Source organism: Penicillium pulvis (assembly GCF_028828015.1).
Source record: "Penicillium pulvis strain IBT 33274 chromosome Unknown contig_1_segment0_segment0, whole genome shotgun sequence".
Classification (NCBI taxonomy): Eukaryota; Fungi; Ascomycota; class Eurotiomycetes; order Eurotiales; family Aspergillaceae; genus Penicillium; species Penicillium pulvis.
The window spans coordinates 3,393,728-3,417,589 of NW_026643074.1; the positions used below are offsets into that span (position 1 = coordinate 3,393,728).

General features: G+C 48.5%; 9 protein-coding genes across 9 annotated transcripts; 5 read left to right on the forward strand and 4 right to left on the reverse strand.

Annotated features, from left to right (window-relative positions):
• Positions 1–565: 565 nt before the first annotated feature.
• Positions 566–2,185, reverse strand: N7503_004239 (BRCT domain protein; the record flags this gene model as incomplete). The annotated part of the gene is made up of 5 exons (XM_057063786.1): positions 566–1,408; positions 1,432–1,532; positions 1,591–1,662; positions 1,731–1,928; positions 2,014–2,185. 5 exons carry the CDS (start codon positions 2,183–2,185, stop codon positions 566–568), a joined length of 1,386 nt encoding a protein of 461 aa, XP_056924701.1.
• A 478-nt stretch (positions 2,186–2,663) lies between these two features.
• On the reverse strand, positions 2,664–4,937 carry N7503_004240 (bifunctional anthranilate synthase/indole-3-glycerol-phosphate synthase; the record flags this gene model as incomplete). Its single annotated transcript, XM_057063787.1, has 1 exon — positions 2,664–4,937. The coding sequence occupies one exon, from the start codon at positions 4,935–4,937 to the stop codon at positions 2,664–2,666; it is 2,274 nt and encodes a 757-aa protein (XP_056924702.1).
• Positions 4,938–5,332: 395 nt separating this feature from the next.
• Positions 5,333–10,857, forward strand: N7503_004241 (nucleoporin; the record flags this gene model as incomplete). Its single annotated transcript, XM_057063788.1, has 2 exons — positions 5,333–5,400; positions 5,463–10,857. The coding sequence occupies 2 exons, from the start codon at positions 5,333–5,335 to the stop codon at positions 10,855–10,857; spliced, it is 5,463 nt and encodes a 1,820-aa protein (XP_056924703.1).
• Positions 10,858–11,734: 877 nt separating this feature from the next.
• N7503_004242 (acyl--CoA ligase) lies at positions 11,735–13,656 on the forward strand (the record flags this gene model as incomplete). Its single annotated transcript, XM_057063789.1, has 4 exons — positions 11,735–12,789; positions 12,888–13,176; positions 13,230–13,333; positions 13,428–13,656. The coding sequence occupies 4 exons, from the start codon at positions 11,735–11,737 to the stop codon at positions 13,654–13,656; spliced, it is 1,677 nt and encodes a 558-aa protein (XP_056924704.1).
• A 1,189-nt stretch (positions 13,657–14,845) lies between these two features.
• On the forward strand, positions 14,846–15,316 carry N7503_004243 (uncharacterized protein; the record flags this gene model as incomplete). Its single annotated transcript, XM_057063790.1, has 1 exon — positions 14,846–15,316. One exon carries the CDS (start codon positions 14,846–14,848, stop codon positions 15,314–15,316), a length of 471 nt encoding a protein of 156 aa, XP_056924705.1.
• A 328-nt stretch (positions 15,317–15,644) lies between these two features.
• On the forward strand, positions 15,645–16,677 carry N7503_004244 (uncharacterized protein; the record flags this gene model as incomplete). The annotated part of the gene is made up of 2 exons (XM_057063791.1): positions 15,645–15,828; positions 15,925–16,677. The coding sequence occupies exons 1-2, from the start codon at positions 15,670–15,672 to the stop codon at positions 16,675–16,677; spliced, it is 912 nt and encodes a 303-aa protein (XP_056924706.1). The 5' UTR covers positions 15,645–15,669.
• A 698-nt stretch (positions 16,678–17,375) lies between these two features.
• Positions 17,376–18,626, reverse strand: gpaA (guanine nucleotide-binding protein subunit alpha gpaA; the record flags this gene model as incomplete). The annotated part of the gene is made up of 4 exons (XM_057063792.1): positions 17,376–17,419; positions 17,483–18,039; positions 18,098–18,440; positions 18,509–18,626. 4 exons carry the CDS (start codon positions 18,624–18,626, stop codon positions 17,376–17,378), a joined length of 1,062 nt encoding a protein of 353 aa, XP_056924707.1.
• Positions 18,627–21,406: 2,780 nt separating this feature from the next.
• Positions 21,407–22,370, forward strand: N7503_004246 (Smr domain-containing protein; the record flags this gene model as incomplete). The annotated part of the gene is made up of 4 exons (XM_057063793.1): positions 21,407–21,440; positions 21,499–21,599; positions 21,652–21,902; positions 22,016–22,370. The coding sequence occupies 4 exons, from the start codon at positions 21,407–21,409 to the stop codon at positions 22,368–22,370; spliced, it is 741 nt and encodes a 246-aa protein (XP_056924708.1).
• Positions 22,371–23,031: 661 nt separating this feature from the next.
• On the reverse strand, positions 23,032–23,862 carry N7503_004247 (alpha/beta fold hydrolase; the record flags this gene model as incomplete). Its single annotated transcript, XM_057063794.1, has 1 exon — positions 23,032–23,862. One exon carries the CDS (start codon positions 23,860–23,862, stop codon positions 23,032–23,034), a length of 831 nt encoding a protein of 276 aa, XP_056924709.1.

Below are 23,862 nucleotides of genomic sequence, written 5' to 3' on the forward strand. Positions count from 1 at the left end.
ATTTGTCGATGGGCGTATTGGTGTTTTTACGGTCAACTAAAAGGCATGCACCGCCGTTTCATGTATCATTTTTGTTGCTATGTTAATACCCTTCAAATGAAATGGGCTCTCAATCATGAGATACAATCACTGGATAATGTATCTAGGCCATAGTAGTCAAATAGAGTAGCTACTTACATCAGGCAGTACGCATCAAGGTAGGTTGCATAAAAATAGGTAAGGTGCTATTTGACTCGAACCTTGGAAGCCACGGAGTATTTCAAAATGCTAGCATTCGTATAGGGTTGGGGAGGTCAAAGGGTGTGCCACCACATAAAAATTCTCTCTCGATATCAATCAAAAGGAAATTCAAAAACGCCAAACTAAAGAGATAAAAAACGCAATGCGAACCAAAGAACTCCTCCAAATAAATGCAAACTCCATGTCTACTGTATCGATGTACCCCGCCTCGATATTTTTCATTTTCGTATTTACCATGTTTCATATCGTCAGCCCTAGCATCACCGTCAATGGTGGATCCAAAGTCTCTGGTCAGGCCTCATGTTCCGTTAGACGATATTGACATTTAGTCCTCAGATTCATTAAGAATGTTCACATCGACCGAGTCGACATCATCACCTTGTTCACTCGAGGAAGAAAAAAGAGTCGTGGTGCTACTCCTCAAAGACACGATATCTCCATCGCCCATTGGTTCACTGGAAGTAAACTCATGTAGAGACACGGAGCTGTGATTAGAGAAATCAACGCCATCATCGGTCTGTGAGCCTGACGCGGACTCAAGCATAGACGAAGCTTTTCGTTTCCTGGACGCAACATGGTCATCACCGAAGTGTTCACTCGGTAGAGACTTGAGCAGAGCTAGAGCGTCCTTTTTGATAGTTGCAACATCACGATCGTCAATATGTTCGCCTGGCACATGATCAAGCGCAGACAAATTGCTGTCACTCTGCAGAGACTCAACATCACCATCATTGCCGCTATCATGACCAGCGGCGGTATAGTCTTGCTCATCAACAAGAGTAAATCCATCAGACCTCATTGCATCCCCATTCTGAGTAGTAGCATGAGCTACCTCTGGGGAAACGTGTGGCTTGGAGGGCCGCTTCATGTAGGCAGTCATGATACTTCCGGCTTCGAATGTATACCATCCTTCATGGGACGGCAATACATCCCCTTTGTCGTTCGTTTTTGGGGATCGGAGTGTTAGGTCCATCCTTTTCTCCCATTCTACTCCCGTCTGCAACAAGAAGAAACTCTCAAAGCCTGCCTTGGCGAGGGTGAAAGCGCTCTGGGGAGGAGCCAAAATGGAGACATTGGACATGCCAACACGGCTGTACTTGACAAAGGCTGAATAGGTGGGTGGCGTTTCATTGGATTGAAATATCTGGCAATTGTGAGTGACAGTTGACTAAAAAGGTATGTAACACTTACGGCCAACCGAAATTTCTCGCGTTTCAGCGATGGCAATACCCGCGATAGAGTGGCGTCCCAAGCTTGGTTCGTGTCTTCGTCGACACAAATCATGTCATTTGCTATATTTCAGTCAGTAGGCCCGTTTGTAACGCTTTATCCGAACGAGTGAATACATACGTAGAGCAACAGCCTTCTTGGTGATACGGGCAGGCTTTTTTTTAACAACCTTTGCTTGGACGAAAGGGTCTTCTGTGTATAAAATGCAAAATCAGCAATCCGATCAAGTATAGCCGTAAGAAAGTTAATTGCAATCATACTGATGGGTGGCGTTTTGCGTTGAGATTTGGAGGTGGTAGCCAGCTTCTGCTTCTTTCGTGGCTTCAGCTCAGCTTCCAAAATCCTCTTCCAGAGATATGGTTTGGCATCTTTGGGACGATGGGATTTTTGTTGCAGCGAGTCATATAGCCAGTCGGAATTCACGATCAGAACTGTACCAAGTTCCTTGGCAATTTGAACTGAAAATGAAGGCAAATGGGATTAAAGTCAATTCAATGGCAGACTCGGTTCGCAATGAGTAGAGAGTAAAAGAATGTGTCATACCTGCTTCGACATTATTCTTGTATGATTCTTCAGTTGCAACGAGATGGGTAGTATGCGAGTCTACTTTCCTGGAGAAAGTACCGCCATGGTGGCGTATCCATTCAGGGATTTTGGTCGCATCATCAAACTTGCCGACAGTGCACACATTGACCTTGGAAAAAGTGTTCGGCATTTTGCACGTTGGTGAAGGTATAGTGTCTCAATAAAAGGGTCAGCTATGAGAGTAGAGTGGTTGCGAAGTCGAGAAGTGAAGCCTCAAAGTATGAGCTAAGGGATCAAAAAGGCTTGGAGATATGGATCGAGAAGAAGGGCCAGTGGGATGAAGTAGGTTTCTAACCTCTTTCAATGGTGGAACTGTGCTTTTTTTACCAGCTCGAGTTGGAAGAGAGGACGAGGAAAGACAATCCTCCAGTTTCCCTTTGGACGAAAGACTCAGTACATACTGAAGTTTGCAATGCTACAGTAGGTTGTGTTGTTTGGTCAGAAGTGCGTGGAAGAAGAAAAAGCCGGAAGAATTAAAGGTCTCATCTAAAAGGTCGTATTGCTAGAAAATGATCATGCAAGATGTAATGAGAAAGGGTGAGAAAAGAAGTCATCCCGAAAACCCGAAAACCGAAATATCTACTAAGAAGTAACCATAAATCACATAATTACTGGCGAACACTTTTGGCAGCCGCAACAAATGCACGAATTTTGTCCAAATCCTGAGCTCCATCTGTCTCCACTCCAGAGCTGGTATCCAAGCCTACCACCTTTGATCCTGACTCGCCAAGCTTCTTGACAACGTCAACAACATTCTCCGGGGTCAATCCACCGGCGAGGATAACCCGCAATCCTTCGTCGCTGTCGAGAGATTTCTGGACATTGGCCTCTTCCAGAAGTTGTCCGGATCCTCCTGAGCCAGAATCAAGCAAAGGAAGAGAATGGTAGGCACGGCGGGCAATGCCAATATCGCCCGGTGCAAACTTGCGGATGACTGGTACAGGAATCAAACTAGCCCACTCCAATGGTTCAGAGCCGTGGAGCTGCACGACGTCAAGACCCAACTTTTCTTGTTGAGCAAGGACATATGACAATGGCTGGTTCATGAACACACCCACAAGCAATGCTCGCGAGGAATGCCGCAGAACAGCGGCAGAGTGGTCAAACCACTCTGAGGCAGTTGCCTTCGATATTTGCTGGGAGGCGTCGGATGACTGAATATTGGGTCGTGGTGTCGACTTGACCACCTGAGAGATACGAAGCGCAACATCGTCAGAGACCGTCCTTGATCGGCCGGGGACTTGGATAATGCCAATTAAATCAGCGCCAGCCTGAACAGCGGCCTGTGCGGCCTCCGGAGACCTAGTACCGCAAATCTTGACTAGGGGAGAGCTCAACGATGAAGCCTGGGCAGAAGAGGCTCCCAAGAGCTGTGCAACAAAGGCAGAGGTGTCCGCTGCCCGCATCAATGCCTCTCCTACAAGAATAGCCTTAACACCGTCCTTCTTGTAAGCCTGAACATCCTTGGGGCCTGTGATTCCACTCAAAGCGCAGACGATGGTTGTCTCTGGGACTTGGTCCATAAGACGGCTAGTGGTGGCAAGATCAACCTCGAAGCTTGTCAAATCCCTGTTGTTGACCCCAATAACCTCGGATCCCAGATCGACCGCAATCTTCATCTCCTCCGGAGTGTTAACCTCAACTAGAGGCTCCATTCCAAGGCTTTTAGAGTAATGGAACAGCCTTGTAAGAAGCTCCACGCTAAGCATCTTCACAATCAGCAGGACGGTATCAGCACCAGCCAGACGAGCCTCCAATATTTGGTATTCGTCAAAAACAAACTCCTTTCGCAGGATAGCCGGTCGGTTAGTAAGACCCTCCAGACTTTGGCGCACAGCCCGCAGGTCGTCAATGGTGCCCTTGAACCACTCAGGCTCTGTCAGCACCGAGATGACACTAGCACCAGCCTTGGCATACTCGCGAGCCTGAGCAGGTGCGCATACATCAGCCGAGATAATACCCTTTGAAGGAGAGGCACGCTTGATCTCTGCCATCAATGACAGAGGGTAGTCGGATTGTCTTAAGCGGGCAGGGAATGAGATCTGAGGAGGGGCGATGTTCAGATCATAGGCAGCCTGAAGGGCCTCTGGCCGCAGAGCAGGAACCTTCTTCTGCTCAGCGACAGCATTTTTGCGGTGGGCGTAGATCTTATCCAAAATCGACACCTTCTTATCAACCGGGGCAGCAGGCTTGCTGGGGGCTGCGCCTTGCTTAGTGCTATCCCAGGTACCTGCAGTGAGCCTGAGGAAGTTTCCGAACATGGCCCGGCCGTATTCAGTCAAGATACTTTCAGGGTGGAACTGCACTCCCTCAACTGTGAACTCCTTGTGGCGAACTCCCATAATGACGGTACCGGTACCGTTCTCGAGTTCTGCCCACGATGTCACTTCCAGTGCATCCGGAACGGTGGAGTTGGTACCGGCAAGGGAGTGGTATCGAGTAATTGAGAAGGCCGTAGGTAGCCCTTGGTAAACGCCCTTTCCGTCGTGCTTCAGGACCGAGGTCTTGCCATGCAGAATCTCTCCTGTGACATCCACCTTGCCACCGAAGGAATTGATAATGCATTGCTGACCCATGCAGACACCAAAGATTGGGATCTTGCCTTTGAAGTATTGAATGGCATCGTTACTGATCCCAGCATCAGATTCGGGGTGACCGGGACCAGGACTGACAACCAGTTGCGTGGGTTTCTTAGCAGCCAGCTCCTCTACCGTAATCTCGTCGTTGCGAATAACTGTGACCGTAGCACCCTCAAGCACAAGGTACTGGTAGACGTTCCAGGTGAATGAATCATAGTTGTCGATCAAGATAACATTGGTGGCAGTGTCCAGGCGGGCCGCTCTGGTGGGATGGTGGGGGGAATGAATAACGATGTCCGCCATGATGGCTTGGATTCTGAAGGAAAATAGAGTGTGAGTACCAAGCCAATGCTAGATTTTAGAACACAACAAAATCACGAACCTCTTTCACCAAACCAAAGACTAGGCCTGTTAATTGTAGAATATGAGTAAGAGGTAGTCTATGCGATGTGACACAAAAGTGAATCACAGCTCACCGCCTGACACTAGTCCCGGATAGGTAATGGTGGATTGTTGACCGCAGGCGCGCCTTTTGAGTCTGAATAATTTGTTAAAAGCTCCCAAGCTCTGTCCAACCTTTCAAAGCTTTTTTTTTGCCCGAACATACCCCCGGTCCCTCTTTTAAACTCTTGAACCCTCCATCTTGGGGCATACTTTTTGTCTAGTGCAATCTTATGATGATCTAATTGCCTGGCCAAATGGCTCCCGTCCCGGAGGCCTATTTTCCGTCCCTGGACAAGTGCTTCGCCGGGGACGCTCAACTTTTGTATGTTTGTCCCTATCTGACCAGTTTTAGACAAATAACTGATTTTTTTTATTGTGTCGCAGGTCCTGGAGAAGAGCATTCCTCTATACCAATGATCCCGAAGGCCACGCCGACGATGGCAGCCATATCGAGGCTTTTCTTTCACATCCCGAAAGTATCCAATTGCTGTCGCAAAGCCTAAACTCCTTCGCTCGCCCTTCCGCCAAATCGAAATCGGAATTTGAATCCAAGACCGCGGCAATTCATGTGGAAACCAATTCTAAGAGCTCCTTCGATCTGAAGGAGATCAAGGCGGACGCGCAATGGCTCAGCCAGAAAGCGGAAGTCGACGAGATCACTGCTCTGCGACTTACTGTGCTAGAATGGCAAAATCGACCCGCAACACGCCTGACCGCGAACTTCTCTAGTGAGGAAGTGACTAGTGTACAGAGCGCAGCAGGAGCCGACAAACTTAGCGCCTCTGTAGCTGGTCCAAACCTGGCAAACATTCTCAGACAGGTGGCAGGTGACAACAACAGCGCGTCATACGACTCGGAGACAAACCGACGCTTGAGATTGCGCTACACCTACCTCTCAGAACGAAGCCATGTAGTCAAAACATACCGCAAGCTACTCGCTATGTCCCTACACAACATCCCCAGCAAGACCCCTGCAAGCCCTGCCACAGAGAGAAAGCTTGCCTTGTGCAAATTAGGAGCTTCTCTATTCAAAGACAAATCGACAGGGAGCTCCCTGAGTAAATTTCTTGAAGAATGCATGGCCGCCATCCGCAGTCGTCTGACCGCTCTGTCTGGGAGTGGTGGTTGGTTGAACACAGATGAGAGCAGTGAAGAGACAGAGATTCTCTGGAGGAGTTTCATGGCGGAGGAAGTTGGCCACATTCTTCAAATCATGTTCCATCAGCTTCATGCATCTGCAGAAGTTCCGTCTGGCGATCTCCTACTGTCCTGGCTCAAACTAATGAATGAGTATCAATTCCTGGAAGGGTTGAGTGTGCCCTGCCAAGATCCAGTGGAAGTGGTGTTCCCAATCCAAGCTTTTGTCTCTCTGACAACCTTGGCTTTCTTGAAACTTCCTCTTGCCTTTTCCTCAATCACCAACAGGGCACAGCCTCAGACATTCCCGTCGGGACAAACTGCTTACTTCCTTTCCAAAGAAAAAGTTTCTGAGATCAACGAGATTTTCCTTCTTGCCTGCCACAATGACATGGCCACAGTGAGACCTGCAGCATTCTCATGGGGCATCATCTTACATGCCATTCAGGAATTGGCTTTGAGCGACAAAGAAACCCGGGAGATGGAGCAACTCCATAATGCTGTGGACTCGTTCCAATCAAACAATCAAAATAGACGCTTCTCTCGAGGCTCGGAACCAACTCTTTACGAAGAACTCCTTGACTGTGCTCGGACGCCACAACACTCTGTGGATGATACTATTTCTATCTTGACATCCCACGACGTCAAAGATTGGGCCTTGACTACAATGATCACTTTATCTCAGAAAGCCGGGTCACTCTCGGCCATCGACGATATTCTAACATATCAATGGATGCGTCTGGCGCTACTAGATCTCCTCAAGGTCGCTGTGGTCTTTTGGGACTATTCTCCAGAGCTTGTCGAGTCGGTGTTGGCAATACTTACCGACAACTCCGCTGGGACCTGGCTAAAATTAGCGGACTCGCTCGGGGCTGTCAACGACCCTAAGTCTGTCTTCATTCAAGACAGTGCCTTAATGGATAATGTTTTCCGTCTCGCGAGGTCCAGGTTCCCCTACGAGACCATTCCATTTTTGAAGCTCTGTCGCGCTCTGGTGGGCGAGTATGCAGTAAATGAAGACGGCTTGCCTCTGATTTTTGAGGAACTAGATGGTATGGATACCTTCACTCAGATTGTCCCTCAAGAATTCCAGGGATACGAGACGATTCGCGAAGACGAAAATGCCAACTTCGTGTCACTCATTCATGCTTTGCCTATGTTCGACGCTCCCACGCGCAATCGCCTTCCCGGTATCGAAGCAAGCAATGCTTTGATCGTGAGAGGGTCGTCCGAAATTCCAACAGCTACAGTCGGTCAAGTTATTTCCGAAAACAAGCCAGCGGTCATTATGTGGCAACACCAATACTCATGCTTGAGCTTTTTGGGAAGCTGGCTCGAAGAATGGAGTGAGAGTGGCGGGTATTCCGGTTGGGACATCGAATCCAGCACAGAGATTATCAGTTTGCTGGCCGATCTTGTGGCTAGTGCTAAAGATCTTCGTGCAAACGACGCCCCCGGTACCAATGCGAAAAGAATCCTCGAAATGGCAAGCGATGGACTCTCTCGGCAGGGTGATATCATCACTGTTATCTTTGACATATTTGAGCGAAACTTGCAGAGTGTTGGATCCCAAGGCGCGGCAAATGCACTACAATTGATTATGGCTTGTCTTCAATTCATCCAGCAAATTGTTAAGGTTCTTCCGTGTCGCGTGTGGCCGTTCTTCAGCCGCAGCAGCCTTGTTGGATCGGATGGTAAGGGCGGGATGATGACCGCGATCATTTCAGCAACCGAAATTCCTTCTGGTGAATACCCATTCCTCCTTAGCTGTGTGAACCTTCTCAAGGCCACAGTCGAAGATGCAGGGTCTCGGGCGGTATTAAGAAAGAGCCCCGGCAGCGTGCTGGGCAAATCAACAATTGCTACTGACTGGAGTGCTAGTATCCCATCCCATGTGATGAGAAACATTCTGCTGAATTTCACTCGTACAATGGTGGATATTTTTAATGGCAACGGAAACTGGCGATTTAATTTCCCAGAACAGCGACTCCAGGTGAACGCAACGTTGGCTAGCACTTTTGATCGAATCCTGTACTACGCTTATGGGATCAACGACAATGCCAAGCTAGAATCCAAAATCACTGGTGTCTTTTCGTCCTCTGCGACCTACATCTTGGATATGCTGCGACCTCGGTCCACTGCAGACCTGCCTTTCAACCCTCTCCTTCGTCTAGTTTCAGAGGGGCTCCAAACACCATCTACCCTCCATTTCCGCCACCTCGCAATGGTTGAGAGCCAGGTTACTTCCATTTTAAGCCTATGTGTAAAGCTTGTACAAGCATCTCGACTGGCAGAACTTCCTGGATCGCTTCTGGAAGAGCAGCTTTTCAAGGCTTCCCCTGTTCTGGTCAAGCTTTACGCATCTCATGATTCATACAGGCTACCGGTTGTGAAGCTTCTCGACATTCTTATATCGAGTGCCGCCTCGAATTCCGAGAGTGAACCTCCATCTCTTGTTGGTCATCTGGGGGCGGAATCATCATGCCTGTTCCTTGATGTTCTCTCACAGCTTGACAAGCCCCTGGGTGACAAGACTCTGTTGCTGTCGGTTTGGCGATTGCTGTCAACTTTTGTCAGCAAGCGTCAGCAGTGGCTAGCTGTTTTTATCCTTACTGGCGCGTCTCCCCGTCAGACCTTGAAAAAGTCCGACAAGGCTGGCGATCCGAGTATGAGGGGCGTACCGTTCCTGCAAATGGCTCTCGATAAGCTTGCCCATATTGATCAGGAAGAGCCCGAGGTAGCCTTGGAATTGCTCGAGTTTGTCTCTCGTGCTCAAGAACACTGGCCATGGGCCACCCCGCAGTTGAAGACCCATTCTCAGTTCCTCACAAGCATCGTGAACCACGTCTCCAAACTGAAGATCTCGTCTCTGCCAGTGAAAGACCAAATCTTCGCAACGCGCATTGCGGCTGTCGTCGCTGACATTTGCGCTGTGTACTTGCACTCTGCGAAAGAATCAAACGACCGGTCCTTTGTCAAGACTCTCATTCCATTGGTGCAATGGTATGCTAAAGATGCTGTGGATGTCGCTGCCTACAATGCTTCCTTGCATGCCAATTTGAAGAAGAACTTTGAAGCCCGCTACCAGGGATGTAAGATCACCGATTTCAAGCGAACCCCGTTGGAGGCTCGTACACTTGGTCGTGATTATTATTATGACTTAGATATGGGACACAAATTATTGTCCTACGACTTTGCTTGGGCCGGAACACGGGGTCAAGGGTTCTCGGAGGAGTTCGAGCGAGCTAACATCAACCTGTCACTTGTTGAAGCACAAGTCAGCCTCCTCAACAGCTGGAAATTCTTTGCCATTGAACATTGCGCGGACTTCCTTCCGGACCGCGAAATTCAGAAGTCAATGGCTTTGGTAGCACAGCATTGTCTTGAAGCAAACAGCCGAGGCGTGCCCCCAGAGTCGATCTTTGAGCGGATTCAACAAACGCGCGTTGACTTCTCTCAGGCTCTCCTCCAGCGATTGGTACAAGTAGAAGCCCGAGGATCCGAGGTATTCGCCATGCTTGAGGTGACCTGGAAGGCTTTGCTTGCTCGACACTCAACCTATGAAGAAGCCCTGATCAACGACGACACCGAGTACTACCGATGCCTCCTCAATGTACTATTCCTGGCCCTTCAATTCCATTTGAAGGGGTCCTCCCGCACTGCTCCTGCGGCACAGAGCAAGGTCGCTGTCTCTTCGGACCTTACCGTTGTTGTCGAGATTGTGAAGACCATCGTCGCTCAAGGCTTCCGGTCACTCACGACTTACCTACACGAAGAACCAGAAAAGTGCACGCCCAAAGATTTCGCCATTCTGATCGCCATTCTGCAAAGTGCTCTAAATGTCAAGGATGCCGATCGACTCTTCGAGCATATTACATACCACATTGAGGACAATGACACCGCTCGACATGCTACCACGCTGTTCTCTTGGGCTGACCAGCTCACCGTGGCTGGAGACCCGGTATATGGCGAGTTGAGTCTGTCCATGCTTGTCAAAATGTCGACCATTCCCATGCTGGCTGAGCACATCGCTGTGGAGGCTGTCCTAATGAAATTGTCGACATGTCGTCTAACAAACATTCTCCGCCAACCCAAGGGATTTGGACCTTTTGACCCCGTACCCCGAATGTACACCATCTGGACCACCGGTTTCCTACCTCTATGTTTGAATCTTCTATTCAACGTTGTCCGTGCGGCGCCCGAAGTAGCCGCGTTCCTCAATCAGTTCGAGGGACAGCTCGCCCGTGCGGCCGAAGTCTTCTCTACTCCTCATGTCGGCACCTCCTCAAGCCCCTCATCACAATGGATCAGTCTAGGCATGGCATCCGAGGCATACTCCCTATCCCTCATCTCTTTCATCCTCGCTCAATTCCGCGAGGCAGGCCCCAGTGCCGGCTTAGATCCCCAGTCGATTCAGGAACTGAAGTGGGACTCCGCCCAGGTCAAAGAGGACATTGAGTCTCTGCTTGCCCGTCGACAATCCTTGCGCTCACGCATTGTCGCTACGAATGAGAAGGAGGCAGAGTGGTCGCGCCAGAAGCCTATTTCTGCGGATTCCGGCTGTACAAACCGGTTGGAAGAGAAGGTTTTGACGGAGTTGAAGGCAGCGTTGACCTGTCTGGCGGATGAGGAGGATTCATGATACATGTCGTTTTTATAGCCTTTTCATCTTTTTTTTTTATCTGTTGTATTTGGGCTGGGTTGGGGAATGTGAGTTGTGGGCTGAATTAAGATTATTTTTGCATCGTATGCATCTTCCGTTTGCTTTTCTTTGAGCGGTAGCTAAATTTAGTCTTAATGGCATAGATTTGGTTGATGTCATCTAGATTCCACATGTGCAAGATCGGGTCTTATCGATAAGCCCAAAGCTTACATCAGTCTACGAGCCCAATACATTCAACTTAGCACATGAGCATATAGGCCCGGGTAATAGTTTGATGTGTTAGGTGGGATTCATGAGCTGATCAGTATGTAAATCAGATGTATACCTGCCCTGGTTTAGAGCTTACTAAGTGCGACTCGGAGAGGGATTGAGGTCGGACAGATTCATTCCCAAGGTAATGGGACCATACTATATATACTTTCAGATATATATACTGTAACAAGCACTACACAAGCGAATTATTGTAATAACACCAGCCTGCCTAGTCTGGTTCAGGACCTTGAACAAGATAAAGAAAACAACTCATGCATAAGAATAAGTAACCAAATAATGAAGCTCAATTCATAAAATTATGACATCAATGCGCATTTACCCGAGGCGGTTTCAACCTCGGACCCCCCGCATTTCTTGCCGATTTATGCGGGGAAATGATCCATCTTACTCAGGGCTTGGACCGCATTCAACAAGGCTATATGCCAGTAAGCGGGGAAATCATAATAACCCGTATTCATTTTGAATCTTATTGTACTCCATTTATCCAATTCATCTTCTCTACAATCAATTATTCACCTTTTACCATTTACCATTTACCATTCCCTTGAACCTTCATCCTTAAGCCCTACAAGTAAATCTCAAAATGCCCTACAAATCCCGTTGGACAATCGACATCCCAAATACGCACCTAGCCAGCATACTCTTCAAATCGCCAACAGCCCCCCTATCCCAAACCCACAAATGCTTCCTCGAAGCCGCCCGTCCAGAAACTCACTACCTGACACCGCATACCTACCGACTATGGAGCCAGCGGCTCGCAGCCGGACTCATAAAATCCGGTCTGCAAACTGGTGACCGGGTCCTCCTATTCTCAGGAAATGACTTGTTCTTCCCAGTCGTTTTGATGGGTATAGTAATGGCAGGCGGGATCTTCTCCGGTGCCAACCCGACGTACGTTGCGCGTGAACTTGCCTTCCAGCTTCAGGATAGCGGTGCGAAGTACCTCATCTGTGCAGCGGGCAGCCTGGATACAGGTCTCGAAGCGGCAAAACTGGCTGGATTACCGCGTGAAAGCGTGTATGTGTTTGACAGTGGTGTGTATGATAACACCGGCTCTGCAAAGGATGGATGTCCGTATTGGGGCGATCTGATTGCGTCACCGGAGGAGGGCGCGAAGTTCGTTTGGGATGAGCTTTCAACGCCTGAACTTGCGGATCGGACGCTTGTTCTCAATTACTCCAGTGGAACGACGGGTCGTCCTAAAGGAGTGGAGATCACGCATAAGAATTACACGGCCAATATGCTTCAGTATACGCATCTGTTGACGTTGTACCCGGATTATGAGTCTCGCAAGGCACGGATGCGTTGGCTGTGCTTTTTGCCTATGTATCATGCCATGGCGCAGACTATCTTTATTGCTGCTGCGATATATCACGAGGCGCCGGTGTATATCATGCCGAAATTCGATTTCGTGAAGATGTTGGAGTATACGCAGGAATTTAAGATCACAGCGCTGATTCTTGTGCCGCCGGTTATCGTTATGTTGGCTAAGCATCCGATTGTGAAGAACTATGATCTTAGTAGTGTGGAGAATGTTGCTAGTGGTGCCGCACCTTTGGGGAGGGAGGTTTGTGCTGATGTGGAGAAGCTTTGGCCAGCTGGGGTGATCAATGTTAAGCAGGGGTGGGGTATGACAGAGTAAGTTTCTTTTCTTTTTCTATTTTCTCTTTTTCTTTTTCTGGGGTACTTGGTACTTTTGGTTTGCTCTTTTTCATTGGGAAACTGACACGTTCCAGGGCTACGTGTTCCGTCCTAGGATGGAATCCGACAGAAACAAGCGACTCTGCATCTGTCGGGGAACCTAATGCCAACTGCGAAGCGAAGATCATGGCGGATGAAAATACCGAGATCATGGCACGCAATCAGCGTGGTGAGCTGTGGGTCCGCGGTCAGAATATCATGAAGGGTTACTGGCGGAACCCAAAGGCGACTAAAGAGACCAAGACGGCCGATGGTTGGTTGCGAACGGGAGACATCGCTTATGTGGATGATCGGGGCAAGTTCCATGTAGTGGACCGGATGAAGGTAGGTACATTAAGTGGGGTAAATAAGATTGACAGCATTGACAAATTCTGCAGGAATTGATCAAAGTCAAGGGAAACCAAGTGGCTCCTGCCGAACTAGAAGCGCTGCTGTTGGAGCATCCTGCTATTGCGGATGTTGCGGTGATCGGTGTGACGATGTGCGTATTACCATTATTCATATGTTTGAGTTTTTGTTTTTGTTTTGTTTTTCTCGTGGTTCATGGGCTATGGAGATCACTGACCTTTTTATAGTAACCATGACGAACGTCCTCGGGCATATGTAGTCTTGAATTCGGGACAATCAGCCACCAGTGAGGAGATTACTAGTTTCATGGACGGGAAGGTATCCGCGACGAAGCGAATCACAGGCGGCGTAGTTTTTTTGGAGACGATCCCTAAGAATCCATCGGGAAAGATCCTGCGGACAGTACTACGCGAGCAAGCGCAGGCGGAGCTGAAGGGTGTCACAGCTAAGCTCTAGACTTGTTATTGACCTATGTTATCTCTATCGTATTCCATATTCGTATTCCATCATTTCGCATATATTGGTATATATTGTGGCTTTCCAACAAAGAAGTCATTTGAAATTACAAGCATGCCCCTCTTTGATGCCGGCGGCGATCCCTCGCGGCGATCCGAGGTGCTGGGGCGTAATCAAAGTCAAAAGAAAAGCACGATAGCCGACCGCGGCAGGATCCACGCTGATTGGTCCACTGGGCAGGGTTAGCGCGAGGCCCTAAACCCAGCAGCTGAACGATCGCGATCGAGAAAACAAGAATGACCCAAGAGACAAGCCTCTATCATCTATTGGCAGAAATGACACGATCGTCCCTTTTTTCTTCCGCCACGGTAAATCTTGGGAATGGGATGATAGAGAAAGGTGTAGATCTTGGCAAGATCTCTGCTAGTGGCGCCTGGAGGCGGCAGCTGAATCGTGTCGTGGCTGGCTCGTGCTTAGCTGGAACATTGATTTAGTGTGATCTAATTGTGGTTCGATTTGGGGCTTTTTTTTTCTTCTCTGGCTATTTTATCCACTTCGTTTCCCTCCTAAACCTGTTTATCGGGAATGTGGAAATGTGAATGAGCTGCATGTTCTCCGTAGTGTCTTTTTTTCCCTTTTACTTTTCTGATCTAGCGGAGTACAAGAGCATCACCGGTCCGAGCATTGTTTAAAGTACGTCGTACATTGAATCATCTTGACTTTGACTTTGTGATCGATCAGATGAACTCTGTATGATGTACAAAAAAAATTTAAATCTTAAGATTTGAAATGTGAATTCAAAATCAAATTTTATATGCGAACCATTGTATCACCGGAATGAAGCGAAGTGTATAGATCCGGCGCCTCACAAAACTAAAAAAAAAGAAAAAACATAGAGCCCCGCCATGATTTTAGACGTACATGCCGTCGATCATGGTTTTTCTCTTAGTCTCCAGATCCTCAAGGCAACCCATGAGAAACATCTTATATTACGCCTAGATCCCCCCGGTAAAGTACCCTAATTCTTCTCTGCCCTACGGTACCAGCATCCCGGTTGACGACGGTACTTCCAATCACCTCTATACTGGAATACCTATAGGTCTACACTTACAAATACAATATCTCACTCAAGGCATCACAACAGTGATAGCCCACCAACCAAACCGGGTGGAAAGTCCACCCAACAGCAATGCACACAGCGACTACAAACCCACTCAAAGGTTGCAACTTCCAACTCAATCTCCCATTCTCGTGGTGGTGGGCCGGAATCGCTTTACTCTGCCTTACCCTGCTGGCAATCACGTTCGCCCGTCCGCAGGGATATCCCAACCAAACCCATCCCGTGTGGTCCGCACTCTCCGACATGGAAAAGGCTAAGGCGAACTCTGACTCGCCACCCCCTGCTTCGGCCCTGGATGTCTTAAAGCCATTATCGCTAGGTGGGAACTTTCCTAGTAGCGGGGCAGTGGCTGCTAGAGCGCGTGAACAGATGCAGATGCAGAGGACTGCGTCACATCCTGCATCTGGGACGCCTAAAGAGGCTCAGCAGGCTAGTGATGGGGGCGGGAATTTAAAGCGGAGTGAGACCGTGCAAACAATTTATGAAAAAGATGCTGATGGAGGGAGAACCTTTCGCCGGTTAGTTGTTGAGTACAATTAGTACAGATTCGTGCTGAGTACTTTTGAGCTTTTTTTTTGGTTTTTCTTTGTGCGATTTGGAATTGGGAGGTTTTCTGATTTCTGTTTTTTTCTTTCTTTTTCTTGGATTTGGATCTGTGTTTCGAGTTTCTGATCAATGATTGATATGATTATTCTTTTTATCATTTGGGGGTTTGGTAAGAATTCCCGATTTCATGAATTTCAATGATTTTGCATCATTTGCATAGTTTATTTACTCGATTGTAGATCCAGTCCCGTGATCCACTGACTCAGCAATGACATCGAACTGGCCTCTTGAATTGATCTTAGTTCCTTAACTCCACAATATACAAACGATAACACTACTCTTCCAACATGGCTGTAACCGCCTTTCCTTCTCTCGGAGATTCTCCCGATCTCACCCTCCTCAATGCAGCCCGCCTCTTCACACGCCTCGAACACAATCTCCTATCACCAGGCACAGAGCTCCGCACCCTACGCGGGTCCGAGTTTCAGCGCATGCGCGTAACTAAGGTAAGCTACTTTAGAGCGGGGTTTTCATGATAGCATGGATCCCTAAATCTGCTACCCTACCTGGTTCTTGAACATGAAATCTAATTCACCTGACAGAATATCGAATACGCACGCACCCTCCTCTCACAACTAGAACGATCTCTCCCCCAATTGAAATCGCCAGACCGGCGCCATGAGGCACAGGAAGAGCTCGTGCGCGACAGACAACTTCTAAAGCGCATGCAAGCCGTGCTAGACGAAGAAGAAACACGGGCCAACGAGAACAACGAAAGCGAGGATGTCGACGCAGAATGGGACGAATTATTCGCAAAGCCGCTTGCTGAAACAAGCACAAAAGGCGAATCACAAGACGAACCCATATATATCAAATCCGAAGAGAAAATTATCGAACCCGCAACCACATCCGTACCTTTATCCACAGCCGCACCGCCTACAGCGACAGCACCACCAGCCCTCCGAAACAGATTAAATCAAAAACCACTATCAACAACCGACTCTGCCAAAGCATCTGGAAGCAGTACACACAAGAACGAAAAGGAGCAAGCGCTAAGTACCCACCGTCTCGAACAGGAGGATCTGACTAGCTCGCTCGTTTCGCTTGCTAGTCAGCTGAAGGCTTCCTCGCAGTCTTTCCAGGCTACGTTGGAAAATGAGAAGTCTGTGCTCGATCGGGCGGTGACCGGGATGGATAAGACTAGTGCGACTATGGAGGCTGCGGGGAAGAGGATGGGCATGTTGAGGAAAATGTCTGAGGGGAAGGGCTGGTGGGGGGAGAATGATGCTTTATGCGTGGATTTTTGGGTTATGGGTTGTTGCGATTTTGATTGTTTATGTTTTGCCCAAGTTTAGGTTCTAAATGATTGGATATTGGTATCTTGATCAATGTTGATGGCATGCATGGTTTGTTTATTTGAGATACCCGGAATTTCATTCCCATTAATTATTGCATTGGACTTTTATATACCATTCCAACCACATGATGAAGCATATGCTGATCTACACAACCTGAGTAATGGAGGTCGGGAACCCGTGATTCAATTCCTAACTGACAATAACCCAACGACCGACCTGGCATGACACATGAGAAGAGACATGAGAATCCGCTGTCAGTTCCCCGTGTTCATCACGGATGAAAGCCTTAGCTTCCGACGGACGCGAGACCAAGGAACATGAAGGGATGAGACGGTATGGTTACATACAAGATCAACACAAGATGGAATAAAAAAACAAAAAAAATGGAGGGGGCAACCAAGGAGGATATCCAGCGTTCAAAGACAAGGGGAAAAAGAAAAGCGTGAAAGAGGGAGAAAGGGTAAAGGTCCTGCTCCGCGTCTTCGAGAGCAGGAGGAAAGAACCGGCTAAAGATCGTGTCAAGGACCGCAATTAGAAGACACACAAGAAAGGAAATAAGAAAATATGAAAGACATGTTTAACGCCGGAATTCTTGGACACGAGGGCTTTTGGATCATATCTCGGGAGACTTGATGGTAAGCCAAAAGAAACAAAACACATGCGATCTACTTTGACACCCGAGGAATGGCAATTCATTAGATCAAACCACAGAGACGCAGGTTCTCTTGGATGATGATATCTAGAAAGAATTAGTCTGGATTCAATATCCAAAAAACCATCGACAATGGGGGGAAAAGCTTACCGTTGACAGCGGCCATGACGAATCGGATCTGGGTGGTGTCAGTGGCACATGTGAAGTGGGTGTAGATCTGCTTCTGCTCGGCCTGGTTCAAAGACACGAAGCGGTTGAGAATGTAGTCACAGGCGGCGGCGTAGTCGGCACCACCCTCGTAGTCGGGGAAGTAGTTCTTCATCGGGCTGACGGGCAGCTTCTCCTTGAAGCGATCGATCTTGTTGAGGAAGAGAATGATGGAGGTCTTGACGAACCACCGGGAATTGCAGATGGAGTCGAACAGGGTCAGGGCTTCTTGCATACGGTTCACGGTCTCGTCCTCGAATAGCAGCTGGTCGTACTCAGAGATGGCGACCAGGAAAAGAATGGTGGTGACGTTCTCGAAGCAGTGAATCCACTTCTTTCGCTCTGATCTTTGACCACCCACGTCGAACATGCGGTAGGTCAGATCGCCAATAATGAAAGTGGTCTCGGTGATACCGGTGGTCTTGACACGGGAGCGGAGGACATCCTGGTCGGTAGGGAGGTAATCGGGCTGGCCAATGCGGTCAATGGCATCGAAGTAGCTATAGAACCTGTTAGACAATTGCAATGTTTTCGTTTCCGGGCTGAATGTGAACGCACTATTTGGCCGAGTCGTTCAGCTGGTATTCACGCGAGCGCTTGAAGCACTCCTGAACACCGGTGTCGCGCCAAAGCGCACCAATGGCGTTGCCGACCTCTGGGGGAATGCTGTCACCCTCGATCTGAGCGGGCTGCATGAAGATGGTCTGGACATGGTACTCGTTGCGGGCGTCCTCCAGGGGAAGCTCCAGGGACTCCATCGCCTCGAGAATAACGCGCATAGACTGGACTGTGTTGCTGTAAATGATTTCACGGAAAGATTCCCGTTCGTCGCGCGAGTAACCGCCCTCGTGGATGAGCTTCATCTGCTTCAGAATTGTCGACTTGCCCGACTCTCCGGCACCTATACCCCTTTTAGTCAGTCTCATTGCCCTGAATCACCTGCACGCCGGCATTGGGGTTGAATCCTACCAAGAAGGAGCATCTTGATCTCGTTCCGTTGCATCATCTTGTCGCGCTTAAGCTGGTTCTCGATCTCCTCGTTCCGGGCCTTTCCCTCCTTATCCTCAGTGCTCATTCCGCAACCCATTTTGGCGGTATTGTTTGATGTGTTGGCTTAAAACGATCGCGATAAATGTACGAGCCGATCGACTCGATGGGTGTCGTTGTTCAACCACAAGGGACTGTTGAAGGGACGGATGGGTCAGCAAACTTTTTTCCGGCTGATTTTTTCTTCTCGGATCGCGTTTTAGGAAGGACGGGTGGCGAGCAGGTGGTACAAGTCGCCGAGGACCGACGTTTCAGGATGCAATCGAGTGAATGCAAGGGTGAAACAGAATAGTTGACCACGCAGGTGTAGTTGGAGCTGCAGAAACGGGAAGGGGGCAGGAACTCTGGGTAGGTAATGCGCACCTTAAGGAATCACAGGTCCCGGTAAGTGAATGGAAGAAAGAGTGAAGATATTCCAGCTGGAAGGAGTGAAAGGTTTAAGGTAAGGGGGAGGGGAAATTGGAAGTTTCAGCAGGGAAAGGGGAACGGTACGGTACTTACACTAATACACAGACGCCCGGCTTTTCCACAGATTGACCAGACGGTTACCATGAGCCTGAGGCTGTGATTGGTCAACAGCGATCAACACTCCACTTACACCAGCACGAGCCCCATCCAATCACTTGAGGATCAACTTTTCTGCCCCCTATTTCTTCACCTTCTTTCGTCTTGGTTTCCTGTCCCTTTGGGGCCAAATCTTGCAGACTGTTTGGCATATCGTTTCTTCAGACAAAGACATCTCCTACAAGGTCCTTCTTTTTTCCATCTTCTTTATATGGGGGAAAAGCACACCCTTTTCCCCAAATCCCTAATGTAGATCCTCTGTGGAGACTTAAGCTAATATTGTCCGACAATGACTATGTCCGGAGTTAAGATGACACTATGTACAATGATACGGGGGGCCATTTTTAATATACACTTTCCTGCATGTAAAGATATGCCGATCTTCTGCACAAGATAGACCGGTATCTCCTGCTGACCGTCGTGCTTTCCCTCTGCCTCAGCCTGGAACATCACTGAGAAGATCTCACTGTGACACCGGCCGGGTCGCGACTGTTAGGCCGTCTTTTTACTTGATTCTTTCTCATGCATAATCAGCGTCAGCCCCATCACTAAAATAGCCCTCAGTTGCGACGTTGAAACTTGGGTGATACATGGGATGCATGTCCATGAGCACTACTACGCTACACTCTACCTTGGAGGTCCACTGTCGATCTGACCGGGGGGCGCACCGCCCCCACGAGTATTTGGTATTTTCCATACAGATATATTAATAATGGCCCCCTTGTAGATACCCTAACTCACGGACTAAAGCAAAGGGTGTACATTGATGACATAGGAAAGTAATTTGTAGCGGGTCAGCTTCCGGAAAATCAGAACCCCTTCCACTTCCACATGGCAAAAGAAAGAAAAACTGGGCTAAATCCACATGGGTGGCCCCTGAGATGGAATTTCTGGAATTATTTCGCGCCTTGGTCTCGCGCTATTTATTCCCAGACCCACCAGCTAGTGCTTCTAGCCGTTCTTTGCCGCGCATACCACTAGACTCCCTGGAAATTGAGAAGTCCTGGATAACCTTGGTAATTAGTGTGAAGTTTATGGAAAGGGGATTATACAGTAGTCAACAGTGGAGGTTGAATTAGAATCAGTCACGGTCCTACTCGTAGACTTTTACCCCAATACGGAGGCTTTACAGCATGACACCCAGCCTCGCCGTGGAAATCAGCATCTGCCAAGCTTCAGACTTCACGGGCTCAGTAGATCTATCGTGCAACTAAGACATGTTTGTCAGAGCCAAAGAACGATACTTCTAGGCTGTCATTTCCGGTATCCCAGAACTCCCAAAAATGGTTCGTTGTACTCTATATTTCCCCTAACGCCGGTTTGTCTCCGCCTCAACAAGTTTACACTATACTGGCCACGCACTCACCACTTCAACCTGCTCTACAGCAAAAGGCCTATCGCAACATCCGTATCTATCACATCCCCAAATTTGAGCTCCACCAGCATCAAAATGATAGCCACATTCACGGCGCATTTACCCGCTCAACCGGTCGACCCTAACTTTCAACAACTCCACAGCTGAACACCGGACTGAAGCCCGAAATGTTGGTACGCACACCTCACCGTTTACCGTAAATGGTCAAACGTAGATCTAAGTATTTTGCAATGAATAATAACAACACACATTGTTTAAATCCTTCCTTATCCTTATCGGGCTCTAAGTACTCCACGTGGCGGGTTTAATGCTCCAGATTTGGAGCATGTAATGTCTAGCTTTGTCTAAAGACGCTGGCGCTTACATAGTGGATGTTGACCAGCATTGGGTCCACCGAGCTGGCAATAGCGTCGAGACCATTTACAGCCGCACCAAGGCCATGGCCCTGGATCGGTCAATAGCGGACTGTGGCAATTGAACCCGGGGAATAGTTCGCCACGAATCCCAAGCATTTTGATTGCTTTTTGCCCGTTTACTATTTATCGAATGGGGACGACAAAAATACAGGATACAGACCATACTGTTTTTAAAGCTAAATTCCAATTTAGGCTCTAAAGAAATGATAGTAGGTGAGACGCATGCATTCAGGGGTTAAACTCAACTTAGAATGTATTAACGTAGTAAAAGGGGCTTTTTAACCGAGTAAATAACAAAACAATGTTACCAGCAAAACCCTAAACCATGGAACGAACGATCGCAAATCGAAAGGATCGATCTGATTTGATTTTTCGGGGTCCCAGTTAATGGCTCCACTTTAAATTGGATGCGACCCCTGCCAAACCAAATGAACTGTTCAATCCACCATTCCATCTCCAAACACAATGTCGCATGAAATGTCCCACCTGGGCCCTCGGGGTATGTCCAATACACTCAAAATGGCCATACCAAGATCACCAGCTAAATCAATTCCCAGCCTTCAACCACGACCAAAGCAGCGACGCCGAGGCTGAGTACGACCGACTCCGCGACCTGGCCCGCCAGGAAGCGTCGAAACGCGGTGCCTGTTTCCAAAAGGTACGCCCTCCCGTTCCGCATCGTCGCGAAACCGGCTAACACCTTTCTCCAGTCTCAGGACGCGTACTCGAGCGGTGATGGCGCCGGCGCCAAGCAGTACTCTGAGGAGGGAAAGGCGCACGGGCGCAAGATGGAGGATTATAATAGACAGGCGTCGGAGTTCATCTTCAAGGAGAACAATGCCAGCGGACGTGTACCGGCCGACACGATTGATTTGCATGGACAGTTTGTTGAGGAGGCGGAGGAGATTTTGGAGGAGCGCATTAAATATGCGAAGGCGCATGGTCAGACTCATTTGCATGTGTATGATGCCCTATTCCTCTTGTCGCATTTCATCGGTTTCGAGAGGCAGAGATCGGTGCAATTGGAGGGAAATGATCGCGTTCGGGAAAGGAACCTTGCTAACTTCTTCGCAGCATCGTTGGTAAGGGTAACCACTCTGTAGGCCACATCCAAAAGATCAAGCCCCGTGTCGAGAAAGTCTGTGATGAGTTGGGTTTGCAGCATGTTATTGAGGAAAACTCTGGTCGCATTTACGTGAACTTGACTGGTGGTGAGGCTATCATGCCTGAGTACCCGCAACACCAACAGTACCCCCAGCAACACCAACAGCACCAACAGCACCAGCAGCAGGGTTACCCTAGTGGTCAGCACCAGCAACAACACCAGCAACAGCAACAACAGCAGCCGGATGAGTTTGAGCAGGCCGTCAATGCTGTGTTGCCGAAGATTATGCGGAAGTTGGAGAAGGCCTGTTGTGTGGTTATGTAAACATTTGAAGCGTTTCGAGCAAATAAAGTCCGAAGGACATAATGATACAACATTGAACACAGACCTGGTTTACACGAATTCCGCAGCTGTGAGAGACAGATGTCAATGAGACTTGTTTGATTGATACCGATTTCATCGGCTGATCCTCGAATACAGATTATCCAAAGCTACTGGATTCTTATTCACATTCTTCAAGATTATACTCTTCCGGCATTGCGAGGGTATCGCTCAAGGTGATTTGAGCTTCTGGTTCCGCCTTGGTCAAGTCACACCCGATAGCTCGCAGCTTTGCGCCTACACCCCCAATACCAATTTCCTGAGCAATGATCGACAGTAGTTGCCCATAAGACCAACAGTCCGCAGCGACTCGTGTATCGAACAGCGCGTCGGCAGGATGTCCTTCAGACTTCTCTTCAACGAACACTTCTCCGAAGTGTAACCTCCAGTCCTGCTGATATCGATGAGGAAAACATTTTCCTGCACGTCTAGAACAATACTTGAGGTCTTTAAAATTCTTCGGGCCTTCTATACTTAAACAAAACTTAGCCACACTACCTCTACCCGACAAACAGGATAGTTGATGTGCGAGAAATCGGCTATCAAGTTCAATTAAGACTACGTGACCGAAATCTTCAGAAGTGTCACACTAGATACATTCAACTTATGACTTGATAAAATCAAGAAGGTCTTTGTTGACCTCATCAACATTAATGTTATGAATTGCATGAGATCCCCCCTTATAGATCTTCAGCTTGCCTTGAGGCAGGAGTTCCGCTGACTTCAATCCAGATGCCTCAATGGGAACAACTTGGTCGTCATCTCCATGGAGGACCAGGACGGGAATATCAATCTTCTTTAGATCTTCCGTGAAATCTGTCTCGGAGAAGTCTTTGATCGAATCATAAGCTGACTTGCAACTGGTATTCATTCCCTGCCGCCACCAGTTACGAATCTGCCCTTCGCTTTTCTGCGCCCCGGATCGGTTGAAACCAAAGAATGGTCCGCTAGGGACATCCAAGAAGAATTGTGCGCGGTCTTTCAGTATTGCTTCTCGAAAAGAATCGAAAACTGACTTTTCCGTACCCTTGGTGTTGACACTAGTCTTCAACATCAAAGGAGGCACTGCTCCAATAAGAACGGCTTTCTTAAAACGACTTGTGCCGTGCTTTCCGAGATAACGGGTGACTTCGCCTCCTCCGTGGGAATGACCGACCATCACTGCGTCACTAACCTTCAAGTGTGCGAAAAGCTCCTCGAGATCGTCAACAAAGGTCTCCATGTTGTTTCCATCCCAGGTCTGACTTGATCGCCCATGGCCACGCCGATCGTGTGCGATGACACGGTAACCGTGATCACCCAGATACATCATTTGGCTTTCCCAATTATCACTGCTCAAGGGCCAGCCGTGGGAGAAGGTAACGATAGCGCCGTCGGGGTTGCCCCAATCTTTGTAGAAGAGCTCGGCTCCATCCCGAAGCGTGAGATAGGGCAT